The 13,201-nt window shown below is 48.8% G+C and overlaps 1 protein-coding gene across 14 annotated transcripts in view; it reads right to left on the reverse strand.

Moving 5' to 3' along the window:
- CE4H1orf105 (chromosome E4 C1orf105 homolog) overlaps positions 1-13,201 on the reverse strand; it is a 56,765-nt gene that overhangs the window by 29,973 nt on the left and 13,591 nt on the right. For 2 of the 14 annotated variants that reach the window (XM_053208930.1, XM_053208934.1), the window contains exons 1-4: positions 7,914-8,817; positions 6,417-6,612; positions 1,642-1,716; positions 771-887 (exon numbers count right to left, since the gene is read on the reverse strand). In XM_053208930.1, the coding sequence (XP_053064905.1) occupies positions 771-887; positions 1,642-1,716; positions 6,417-6,612; positions 7,914-7,927 (402 nt within the window). In that variant the 5' untranslated portion in view covers positions 7,928-8,817. The other 12 variants (XM_053208936.1, XM_053208935.1, XM_027046385.2 and 9 more) reach the window with 10 other exon arrangements.

Here is a 13,201-nt window from a genome sequence, read left to right on the forward strand (position 1 = left end):
AGTACCCCCAACCCCAGGAGGAGGTTGAGGCTCTATTGCACATAGTGAAGCAGGGATATTTCATGCTCATTTTCTAACTTTCTATAGTTTCCCACCAGATGTGCATGCACTGGTTCTGATTTTCGTGTTTGAGGTCCTTCTTTTGGGGATCTGCAGCAAACGGTAAAACCACAGCATTTGGTTCTACTCCAGTCAGGTCCGGGCAAGGGCACAGGTCAAAGAGGTCTTGAGAAAGAGAACAGTGCCGAAGTTCCAAGTGAGCCAGCTGGCCAAGCCGGCTGGGGCCCCAGGGTCAGTGCATTCTAAATGTGGACACAGTGATTCCAGGAATAAAACCAGGAGAAGTCCCAATCCCAGTCTCCCAGATTCTGATGGTGCTAGCATTGAACACTGTGATCCTCATGAAGTAGAACATGAACACAGATTGTAACATTCAGATACACTTCTGTTGGTAGCTCAGTTACATTTCCGAATCCCACACAAAAATTTCACAAAACTGCCGGTCTCTTTCATATCCCAGTAGTCAAAGCACTTTCGCCATTAACATGTCGAAGGAGCCTGTCACCTGTCACCTGTTTGTCTTCCACTTCCTGGCCCTTCCTCTTGTTGCACATCAGCCCAGAGTCAAAGGAGAATCATCGGATATCAGAATTGTAGAGACCCTGCTCAACTCCTACCCTAAACCTAACCATTTAGTAAAATTAACCTTTGACCCAAGCCGGACTGGCCCTAACCCTAACCCTTAAACAGACCCAAGTCCTAACTCTGACCTGTATGGCATCCGTGTGGACATGGTGCGGACACGGGCCTCTTTCTGCGGCAGCTCTGACAGATGGTAGGGCTTTGTCCTTGTGTCCTCCATTTCCCCTTGCTGTCCTCTTTCTTTTCTTTTTAATTAAAAAGATTTTTTAAGTTTATTTTTGTTGGGGGGGAGGGGCAGAGAGAGAGGGAGAGGGAGAATCCCAAGCAGGATCTGCACTGTCAGCGTGTTAGCCTGACTCAGGGCTGGAACTCACGCACCATCAGATCATGACCTGAGCCGAAATCAAGAGTCAGATGCTTAATGGACTGAGCCACCCAGGCGCCCCTCCTCTTTCTTTTCTTAATACTCCTTCATTCCCCACCATTCTGCATCCCCAGTTACAGACACCTCCCACTAGCTAGAAACTACTATAGAATCTCTCCTTAGCCTTTATGCTGAGGTGCTGGTTGAACTGATAGACCCAAAGATTAAGCTGCTTCTTTCATGACTGTAATGGTAGAGGCAGATTGTGTATGTGTGTGTGTTGTGTTGTGTTATGTTGTGTTGTGTTGGGGAAATTTGAGGGGGGAGAAGTTCCATAATCTCCTGAACCACTATAGGTGTGAGATTACCTTAGGATCTCAAAGTAAAGTGACTCAACTCATCTCTTTCCCTCTGACTCATCTGCCTTAATTTATCTTTTGGTTTGTTGAAAATGGGGAGGGTTTATCATATCATGTCAGGTAATAGTACCCCCAGGGCCAACAGGTACTTATTTGCAGCCCTTATCAAGGCCTTCCCTGCAAAAAGCATGGTCTCGCATCACTGGGCTCTGGTGGGGAAGGGGTATTGCTGTGCCCTGGGATGCCCCAGCTCCTTCTGTCATCCCACTGACCTACCATTTTTATTTCTTGACATGTGGAGCATAGCTGCTTGCTTCTGATCAGCATGGGGTTACTCTTGTCCCTCCTGGCCTGAGGAGAGAGAGAAACAGAGAGAGGTAAGGAAATGGTGGGGGTATCTGGGGCAACAAAGAAGGGGAAAGGGGTGGAGGAGTAAGAGAGGTAACAGTTATTCCTTCCATAAAACAGAGAGGGAGTCTCTGGTCTCAGCCCCATCCCGGGTGGACACGGAGTCCAGGCTTGGCTGCAGCTGGTAGGTTCAGAAAGAGTTGAGGCAGGGGGGTGAGCCACAGACTAGTCAGTGACCTCAGGACCCCTGCATACAGTAGTATAGGCACAGCTTACCCTTTTTCGCTCACACTGACCTCAGAGTCACGAGGCAGGTTCATAGAACGTGTATAATATGGGGGAGAGGGGTCACAGGGACAAACAGAAAATGACTATGAATTAACACCCTTTCCTGTCATTTGATTGTCTGTTGACCTGTTAGTACGTGTGTGTACACCGTGCCCTGACCCCTTCCTGCTGCCGGGAGGGATAGGAAATGGGAAGAGGAGGAATACACCTATGCAGCATAGGGGGGTACCTGGGGTGCGCTCCTAAGACCCTCAGTGGACTGGTCCACAAGTAGCTTCGTCCTCTGAGAGACATAAAGCGTTTGGACAAGGCATTATTACTGAAGGTTTGAGGACTGAAAACTAGGGACAAAGTTGGATTCTTTTGACAAATATTTAAAATACATTTCATTTTTATAGGCCATTTAAAAAGAATCAACTGAGTATTACAATGTTGTGGGTTGGTATGTTAAAGCATGAGTGTGAACAACTCGATTCATTCATTCAACAACAGACATTTATTGTGAGGCCACCCTGTGGAGGGTGCTGGGCTGGGGCCACAAAGATGAATAAGACATTTTCTGGCCCTAAGGAAGGCCAGGGAAAAATACAAATTCATTCATTTGTCCATTCGTTAGGTACCGGGGTCCCTGAAGCAAATAACACACAGCTTCTGACTTCAAGGGGCTTACCACTCTGCAGACTGTGTTCAAGGAAGCACACGGTGTGGAGGGTGTGGTGACAAATATGTTGAGGCCACAGTGAAACTGAAAAAAGCCATAGAGCTCACCTGGATGGGGTTGGGGTGGGGCATAGAGGGAAGGGCTGAGACGGGCTAAAGGAGCAGGCAATTCTTGGGTAGGTGTTGGTGGGTGAACAAGGTGTGGGGAGGGCATTCCAACCCAGGAAACACCACAACAGCAGGGAAGAATGACCTAGCAGATTGGTTTGGGGAACTGAGGCTAGCTGAGAGTGGACTGCTGTCTGGTATGGGGAGTGGGGAGTGAGAGAGGCCAGAGACACAGAGACTTCTGGGCTTCTGGCAGATTCCACCTTCTGCCAGATCTTCCCTGAGACCCTGGGGGTGGTACCTCTGGGGGCTCCTCCTTCCCTCCCTCCCATCTGTGAGTTCTGAGACTCAGACGCATCTCTGAAGCTGTGATCCAAGGTTGGACGCACTAGATATCACAGAAGCAGCGATGATACTCCTGGGCCTTCAGAAAAGAGAGACCACGTCCCATAGCAGGAACGGGGAAAGGCTTCAAGAAGTGGCATTTGCTCTTAAAGGGTTAAGGAAGTATGCACAGGTGGGCATGGGAAAGGGAGAATCCTTGGGCAGGTTTGTTTTTGGTGGCGTTATAAGCAGACTCTTGTCTTTCCCACAGGACATTCCTTCCCCTTTTCGAGACTTCTGGCTTCTACATTAGAGTTCATCGCAAATCAAGCAACAAACATATTTGAGAGATCTCGAAGGTGCATAGCAGGGTCTTGCCAGGTTAATGACAACTGCAGATGTGACTGCAGAGTTCCATAACCATGATGACTGTCATCCCCTAGAATCTGAAGACAAAATGGTTTATATATTGTCCTGCCCAGCCTTGTTAGCTCCTCATCCATTAAGACATAGCTTTGGTGTTTCTTTCTCAGAAAGTCCTTCTCCTGACCCTCTTACCATTTTGCATACCCTAATCTGAGTTGGGTGCTTGCCTTTCTGATTCCGTCACAGACTTGATATAGCTTTTTTTTTTTTTATGTTTTAAAATTTATTTTGAGAGAGAGAATCCCAAGAAGGCTCCGTGCTGTCAGTGCAGAGCCCGACGTGGGACTTGATCTCACAAACCATAAGATCATGACCTGAGCCGAAATTAAGAGTTGGACACTCAACTGACTGAGCCACCCATGCACTCCAAGTTGGGTGCATATTTGCTTTTTTGTTGCATTTTGTACTGTTATTCTTTCTTTCTTTCTTTCTTTCTTTCTTTCTTTCTTTCTTTCTTCTGCTTATTTTTTTTAATAGGCTTATTTCCTCCACCAGGCTGAGAGTTCTTGAAAAGCAAAAACATGTGTCAAAGATCTTTGCATCCCTAGAGCCCATCACAGAATCTGGCACACAGTAGGCATTCAACACAGGCTGGTTGAATGGATGAATCACTGTAAGCGTTTTAAAGTATCACCTATACATACACATATGTGTGTACAAGGAAGTCGAAAACTTCCTTGTTTTCGAATCCCAAACAATTTGGGATTCCATGCCCTGTAGGCCCCAGCTTCCTCCTTCCTGCCTTGCTTTCCTTCCTAGCCCTGGAAGCTTCTGTAGCATCTGCTTCTCACTCTTGGTCTCCTTAAGGCCAGCTCAGCAGCAGTAGCAGGACTGGAGAGTGAATTGTCTGGTGGTTTGGAGCACAGGCCCCTGGTTATGTCATCTGTGGAGTCAGAGCCACCAAGAAAAGCAGCTCTGAAATGTTAATGGGGTTCTCATTTTCCAGGCAGCTGTCCCCAGGATAGCAGATGGAAGCTGTGATGAGAAAGTGAGAGCAACCTTCTGTAGCCCGGCTGAGGAATGAAGCACCCTTGGGTTGGGGCCCAGAAGCCCCGCTTCCCATTTCACAACCGGACACATCCTGATATTGGAGGTTAATATCTGGTGAGTTTCCTAAGCTCTGGCTCATCCCCCAAGTCCTTGGCCTCCTTGAATCTTTGATAAAGAAACAGGGAAGTATGTTTCCCTTCCTTTCCCTCTCTCCACCTCTCTCTCTCTCTCCCTCTCTCTGTGTGTGTCACACACACACACACACACACACACACACACACACACACACACACCTCTCCACATAACAAAAACCAAAAATGTAAGCACCGGATGGTCATTTTAGAAACAGCTATCAGAAGCATGTCTGAGGAGCACTGACAAATTTGCCTCCAACCTTCCTGCCTTTTGACACCTCTGTTCCTTTTCTCCTTTCTGCTCTTGCCTTAAATGAGAGACACCTCATTGGTCACCTCTAGTTCAACTCTTTCAATGGATGCAGTGAGGAAATTGTGGTCCAGAAGGGTTAAGAGACTTGTCAGCCCATGTATTTAGTTTCAGTAAGTCAGAATTTCCTTAGATAAAGGGTCAAATGAAGACCATCTTTCCTCAGGGAGAAAGTGGACTCTTAGGATCCATATGAGGGCATAATTATTCCTATATCTCTTTGAAAAAGGTGATGATCAGAGAGGTATTTTCAATATTAAAAAAAAACCTATGATAATTACACATTTTCCTGCTATCTGATAATAACAGCCATCTCAATTAGAGAATAAAGCTGAATATGTTTTTTTTTTAATTTTTTTAATGTTTATTTATTTTTGACAGAGAGAGAGAGACAGAGCATGAGCGGGAGAGGGTCAGAGAGAGAGGGAGACACAGAATCCGAAGCAGGCTCCAGGCTCTGAGCTGTCAGCACAGAGCCTGACATGGGGCTCGAACTCACAGACTGCGAGATCATGACCTGAGCCAAAGTGGGACGCTCAACTGACTGAGCCACCCAGGCGCCCCCAAAATAAAGCTGAATATGGTTTTTAAAACACCCATATGGTTGACTAGCAAACATTTCAAACATACATGAAATATTGTCAACAACTGTGCACCTACTGTCCAGACTTACTAATTTTGGGTTTTATTTCAGGTCAGTGGTGTCATTTTTAAAATCATTTTTTGTTGTTACATGTGCTTGATCAATATAAAGAGGAAAAGGACCTAGGAGTATGCAAAGTAGTTTCCGTGGTGATCACAAGCTTTCAAAATTTAAGATTCAGTGAGAAAGAAACACTCAAACGAGTCCTTGGTGGTAAGAAAACCGTAAGTTGCCCTCCTATACATTCTCCCAGCTGAGTCTCTGCTGCTACAGTGTCTTTAACGGGGGCTTTTTGTCACAGATCCGCTAAAAGCAAAAGAGATACTGCTCTTGTCTGGACTCGGACTCATTAGGCTAGAACAGCAAACCCAGATCAAAGAGAGGAGACAGGGAGTGGGGGGGTAGGCGAGGAGAGACTGGGGTGGCATTTTCTGCTCCATTGGTAACCAAGAACTTGAGCTCGGTGACACCCAGCCCAGCAAGTAGGCCAAGGGGTCCCAGGGGGACCCCAGCTGGAGTCCCCAGATGGCCCGATCCGTCTGCTCTGCCTTGCGGGGAGCTCTGAGCAAGGACCTCTCGGCCTCAGTTGTCCAGCTACTGGAATACGCTTGGCTGCCCACGGCACCAGGAGGAGTCACGAGTGGATGCCTGCAAATGGCAGGTGAAAGTCGTGCCTTGTAAAGACCCCGCTCCACGGGGAATGTGTACATGGGGCCGTGTGGAGGCTGCTTTCTTTGTGTTCATTTTCTACTTTTCTTCTTTATTAGCTCTGCCTCTCCTCTTGTGGTTCCTTTTTCTGGTATTTTGTTCCCCTCCCTACCTCTGTTTCTGTTTTGCTGTTTGTCTTCCTCTTCCCGGGTCTTTCAGTCTCTGAGCCTCTGTTTCCTTTCTGTCTCTCTTTAGTGAGAACTGCTCCAGACACACAGACCACGGCATCTGCTCCAGGACTGCTCCTGGGCAGGGCAGGAAGGCCACTTGGAGTGTGGATGTTCAGAGTTCTGCCCTTTGACCTGTGACTGGAAGAAGAAGGGAGCCAGTTGGCAGGACCTTTGCACCTGTGCCCAGAGGCCAGGTCCCCTAGTTGGCTGTAAGGCCACCGCAGCCTCCTGGCGGGTCCCTGATTTAGAGGATAAAAGAAGCGATAGAGTGTCCACAGGGCATTCCACTCCCACCAGATACTTTCTTTCCAGAAAGGAGCAGCTACGGGCTGAGCCCGGGTTCACCTCACAGGGGACACGTGCTGCCCCCCCCCCCTCGTGGTGGTGGCCAACTCTGTACAATCCTGTGCACACAGACCTCGTTGAAATAATTTTTATCTTCCTTTAGCCTCCCCGTCTATTTTAGGTACTTTCCCGCGTTTGGCTCTCTCTGTTCAACACAGCACAAGACATTCAGGTTTTGCCACTTCTTTGGGTCTTCATTTCCTTGTGAGGTCTCCTGTGTCACGTAAAACGTATATTAAATAGATTTATATGCTTTTCTCCTATCAACTTAACTCTCAGGCGCAGCCAAAACCCCTAAAACGGCAAAAGGTCCAATTTGTCTTCCCTACACCTACTTGCCTTTCTAATCTGTAGGGGCAACTGGCAACTGTGTTTCACACGCAGACACAGGAGAGCGGGAGCAGCGGTGGCGTTTTGCTTTCCCCGCAGGAGTGATGGATTTGTGAACCCCCAGGGCTGCCTGAGACCGGCCTTCTTGGCTCAGCCTGCTCTTGCCTGCCCTCTAGGGGACACTTCTGAGTACTGCTGGCACGAAATTCTAAGCCCTGCAGAAGATTGGCCTCCCACCTGCCCCCGGTCGTTATCAACGCCTTCCTCTCCCGCCTTTCCCGGCCAGCGGGTCTGGGGCTTAGAGTCTTAAAGCCTCGGAAGAGACTCAGAGCAAACGTGGGATGAGGAGGCGCTCGGTGGCTGGAGAAAGCCTGTCTACATCAGAGGTTCAAAGAGACAGTGACTGGAAGGCTTTTTGCCGGTTCTGCAGCAATTGTCAGGTGGATCCTGTCCCCGCTCAGAACCCCCGGCGCATGTCATGGGGTCACTCGTACCTACATGCCTGTCTAGCGTGTTGGGGGATTAGTGCAGTGACTCTCAAGCACAGCCCTGTACCTGTCGGTCCCGCGCCTAAAACCTGCAACGTCTCCTCGCTGCTCCTCGCCCTGGGCCCCGCTGCCCTCCCGCTGGGCCCACCCGTCTGCTTGGTTCCCTTCCCTGCAAGCCCGCCGCTGCGGCCTGATTCCTTGACGTTTACAAGCCCTTCTGCACGCTCAGGCCCCGCGTCTTTGCTCCCCGGGCGCTTCCCTCCACTGTGGAAGTACCTTCCAGATCGCATGCGGACGCCACTTCCTCTGGAACCACTCCCTGGCGCTGTCGGCTCACCCCTCCTTTCCCTCCCACCGCCTCGCCTCGCCTCTCGGGGACTTTGCCCAACTCTGCTGGCGGCCGTGCACCTGTGCCGTCCACGCACCGTTCGCGGAGGCCGTATCTGACTCACTCCTCTCCCTATCTGCGCTCAACCACATAACTCCGTAAGCAGCTGTCTACCTCTTGACTCGAGGGCCGACCCAATGGTGGCTCGCAGAGCGGAGCTGTCACCAGGGTGCGCGTCACCACGAGTGGGGCACTGTGCCAAGTGCTCAGGAATCCCGCCCTGGCAAGCTAGCAGCCGCCCCGTGGGTACGTGTACTTTTCAGCTGAGAAACTGTTGGGACGCCAGGGGAGCTCTCTCCCTGGGTCTCAGGGCGCCGCTGACTTCACCCGCATCTTTAAGATAGGAACCCTCTGGGTGGTGGCATATAGGAGTGTCGCCTGGCAGCCGGTCATAGTTGATTTCTGTGAGGTGGAGGGGCCATGAGGACAATATGAAAGTCCACGGGTGTAGGTTGTTGTAGGTGGGACACATGAGGGATCCAGGGCGGTGATGGGAGGCTCCAGACGCTGGGACTGGCTCTGGACACCAGCTGAGAAGTCCTGAAGGCCTCAGGGCATATTTCTCAATAGGATTTGCCCCCCGCCGCTGCTTTTTGATGATTGTAACCTTTATTCTCAGTGCTGGTTCACTTAAGGTGGGGTCAGTGGGTGGTGCTTATTTGTTTCATTTGGCAAATATCTATGGGACAGTGATGACATTCCAGGCTTACGATCTGCTAAGGACACAGGAAATGCCTTTACATTTACATTCTATGTCATCCTAGAACCACTAAGGGTTTCTTTTCAATTAAAAAAAAATTGAGTACCTTAGATAAGACATCTGGAACTTGAAACAAAATAGGCAAATGCGTATCCTTCTTAGATGAAACCAGAAATGCAGAGGCGTGAGGAGATCTGAAGTAATCAAAACAAGAGCTAGTTAGATCATAGTCTCTGGTTTGAAGAGTCAAGCCGTTGGTTGTTTCAGAGATGCCGGGGTCCAAATGAGCAGCCCCAAAATGTGCCACTTTGGCCCGTAGATTATTTTGAGCTGATAACAGTCAAGGCCCAAAAGACTCAGGAAGAAACTTTGACTTTCCCCCTAAGCGCCTAAAAGAGTTTAGATAGAGACCCTGCTCCAGGAAGAGCACAGTCACCATAGATACCTACAGTATAATATGAACTAAGGGAGGTAGACAGGCAGGAACTTGGCAAAGTCTGTTAAAATTCATCTCCGTGTCCCATGGTTTCTGGACGGCCCCTCAAACATTTGTTTACTAAACATTTACTCTTTCCATTCTTCCTATGAATTGTCTTTCTTCCCTTTGAAATCCCCAACCCCTGCCTCCTTCTCCTTGGTTCAGGATGACATATATACCTCATTTGGCCTGTCTTTGGAATCTCATGTGGGTTCCTGAATGTAAAAAATTAAGTTTGATTTTCTCTTGTTAATATGTCTTATGTCAATTGGAGTCTCAGACCAGCCAGAAGAAACTTGAAGAATAAAGGACACTTTTTTCCTTTCCAACTGAGATAAACCAAGGGACTCCCTGGGAAGTTGTTTTCCATCCCAGTCCTAAAGGGTGCAGGCCAGTTGGCAGCTTTTAAAAGATGGACTTGCCCTTTTAAGTCACTCTGGCTTCTCTGTCCTGTTTGTATTGAACTAACCAATGCCACTTGTGGATTGTCAGAGACAGTGTACAAATTAAGGCAGAAAAAAATTGTTCAGGGCATATGGGTAGCTCAGTCAGTTGGGTGTCCAATTCTTTAAAAAATTTTTTTTAATATTTATTTACATTTGAGAGAGAGACAGAGCGCAAGTGGTGGAGGGGCAGAGGGAGAGGGAGACACAGAATCTGAAGCAGGCTCCAGGCTCCGAGCTGTCAGCACAGAGCCTGACGAGAGGCTTCAACCCACAGACCCATCATTACCTAAGCTGAAGTTGGACGCTTAACCGACTGAGCCACCCAGGCGTCCCAAGTGTCCAATTGTTGATTTAGGCTCAGGTCATGGGTTTTGGGATCCTGCCCTGCATCGGCTCTGCTCTGGGCATGAAGACTGCTTAAGATTTTCTCTCTCTCTCTCCCTCTACCCCTTTCCCCCACTCACACTTGCTCTCTCTATGAAATGAAATGAAATGCTTTAAAAAATTGTTCAGCAAAGCAGATGTGTAATGGGTGAAATGCCCCCAGATCTCCTTCTTGAAAAGACCTATGGAAAAGTTATTCATGAGAAGTGCAGGGTTTTTTCATGCCTGGACTGCTTCCTTGGAGTCTGTGTCCCTGGATGCTGAATCCACTCATTTCTTCCCGTGGAACATATTCTTCCTTCAACCGCTCTGGAACATTCTTTCTTTCTAGTCAGGGGGTGAAGCCGTGAAGCTGCAGGGATAGTATCTGTTCTCTTCACAGGTGTGACCTGCCTCGCGGCTGTTGTGGTTCACTTTATTACAGTGTAAGAGGCCAAGGCCAGCAGGGGGCCTGCACATCATAAACTGCCTGTATATGCAGCGCTGTGCATGCCCCTGGCATTCCAGAAATGGAAACTCGGAATGCCAGGAACACCTCTCCTCTCTAATGAGGAAAGATTTCATTGTTCATTGTTCATTGTTCATTTATAACACGGGCACGTGAAAGGAGTTTGGGGTCCCCGAGGCATTTATGGTTTCATTTCTCCTCACCCTGGGCCCTGGGAGAGCAGGGGAGGTGGGTCTGACCCAGCTCCTTTGCTGCCTTTTGTTTGATTTGTGAACAGCCGGGCTTGAGCATGACACGCAAATGCTGACCAAGAGACACCTTAGAACTGCTTTAACACTCAATCTCAAAGAAGTAGGGCCTCAGTGTGACCTGAGGGCTCTCGAGACTCATGATGAGTTTGGCTTCAGGTCAGGCACTGGTGCGGGGAGCCGGGCCTCACCCTCTGCAGCCCTGCAGGTGCGTTTCAGGAGTTTGCGGATGGGGGTGCGCAGAGTACATTTTGCTAGCTGTTTCTGCCTCTTTTTTAGGCTGTTCCATGTTAGAACTGCTCGTCCCAAAGTAGGTTAATACTTAAAGCACATGTGTAACTTTCTTACCGAGATCTTAGAAGAGGGTTTTGCTGGAAATAAACAGCTTGGAACCCAGGGCTTTAGCCAGAGAAAGAGTTGCTGATCTTGAAGAATTGTTTGGTGCTACTCAAACCAACCATCCTTTCAAAGACTTTGTATTCCTGTTGTCTTCCTGAAGGCTCAGGGCACCACACCGCTGTTGTCCAGTCAGCGTCTTTGGAGGTGGGGAAGCATCATTTCTCTTCCAAAGGGCTGAGATTGCTGCCCAAATACTCCCAGTTTAGAAATGAGTAGAGCTTCGCTGACCGCTTAGGTCATTTTTCCCTGTGACTAGTTTGAGGTTAGCTGGCCGGAGGGAAAACTGACCCTTCCCTTCCCTTCCCAGCTGGCTGCCAATAGTCTGGCCCTTCTGACACTCCAGGACCCGGCTGTGAAAGGGAACAGGCCCTGGGGGTACACAGCTGTATTCTGGGTCTGCCTTTTTCAAGCCCCCTTCCTGTCCCCTACCCCTGTAGGTACCCCAAACTGTATAGTCAGGGACTAAGACAGCTGGGGTGACAGAGCCCCGCCAGGGAGGCTTTACCTCTGGCTGCAGGGGCAGGTCTAATGAGAACAAGGAGGAGGGTGGGATGGAAATGGTGGACTGCTACCCTAATCAGATGTCAAACACGGGCCATTTCACATGAGCAAGACACGAGCTAGAGTTTAGATACAAAGTAAAAATAGCAGATCGGAACAAGCACTCCATAGGTGCTCTGAAAACACACACATCTGTTTCTTTGTGGAGAGTGTGGCTTTGAAAAAGGGCAGCAGATAAAGCAAAGGTACATGTTATTGAACAGGGGATGTGGGGAGAATGTCCCTCATGGCGGTCGCTTATCTGGGCTGGAAGCGACCCAGATGGCTTATCCTTACCAACAGGAGGAAAAACTCCTTTCGAGACTCCAACCTTCCTAGCCAACTGTTGCACGTGCCAGAGAGCCGGCCCTCTTCACCTACGAAGTGCTTTCGAAGTTGCCTCCTGACCTGCTCTCTCCTTACTCTCCCTCTGATTGCTCCTGTTCACTATTCAGCCCCACATTGCCTCACACTCCCCCTTCCCCTCCCCAGAGCTGGGTATATCACCACACCCAGGGACCAAAAATGCAGGAGGAGTGAGGAAGCCCACTCATTCCGCGTGTCAGCACTGACATGCTGCTAACACACAGGCACCTCCTATTTCGAAAAAGAGAAACATGTTCCATAGCAGTTTGTTGGGACGTGTCAGGCTTGGTGAGATTGGAGAGTGTCTCAAAGTGCTACACAGGCAGCTGCTACTCTACAAAGACAGGAATTTATGGTTCTAGACTTTTGGCGGTTAAAATTAGAAAATTCCAAACGAAAGCTGAGGAGAAAAAGTAAGATGCCGAGGGGGAGGGAAGTGTGTGGAGAACGCTATCCACGGGCAAAATTCTTCCGTATTGCTGCGTGATGGTTGCAGAGAGGGAGGTTAATTAAGAGCTCGTCCCCCTGCCAAGACTATCCTCAGTGCCCACTTTTGTCTGAGAAACCCAGGCCATCTCTGGTTTTAGAGCTCTCAATTTGGGTTTCTCAACCGACCAGATTTGTCCCTCTGAGAACTGCCCCAGCAATCACCTTCCGTGAGGACTTTGTTGAAACCTTTGCCCTCAGGGGCTGTGCTGTTACCTTTTGGGAAGGCTGAGCACCAGTGGCTTGTTGCTGCGGCTGGCCTCACTAAGCCAAGGGATCTTGTCAAATTTTGGCACAGAAACCTGGAGGGAAATGGAAAGAGATCAGTTTGCAGAATTTATTGCGTTTGAGCATTGCCATCAAAACCAGGACCAAAGTCGGCCAATGGCAGCTCTACAAATGCCAGCACTTTCCAAAACATTTTTTATGATTTATATTTGAGTCTTTTGAGTCTCCCGTAAAGTCTCCAAGAGTAAATAGTGTTATCTCCACTTTACAGATGAAGAAAATCAGAGCTCAGGCATTATGATTTGCCAAGTCACACAGCAGTAAGTGGATTCGCGTTTTCTGACTTTGGTGCCCCCTATATCTTGTATTCTACTATCTCTATCCCTTTGCTGCTTTATTACTTCCATTTGTTTATGCATCCTCTGAGAGTTCTACGAAGTCAGCTGAATATCA

Source organism: Acinonyx jubatus, chromosome E4, assembly GCF_027475565.1.
Source record: "Acinonyx jubatus isolate Ajub_Pintada_27869175 chromosome E4, VMU_Ajub_asm_v1.0, whole genome shotgun sequence".
Classification (NCBI taxonomy): domain Eukaryota; kingdom Metazoa; phylum Chordata; class Mammalia; order Carnivora; family Felidae; genus Acinonyx; species Acinonyx jubatus.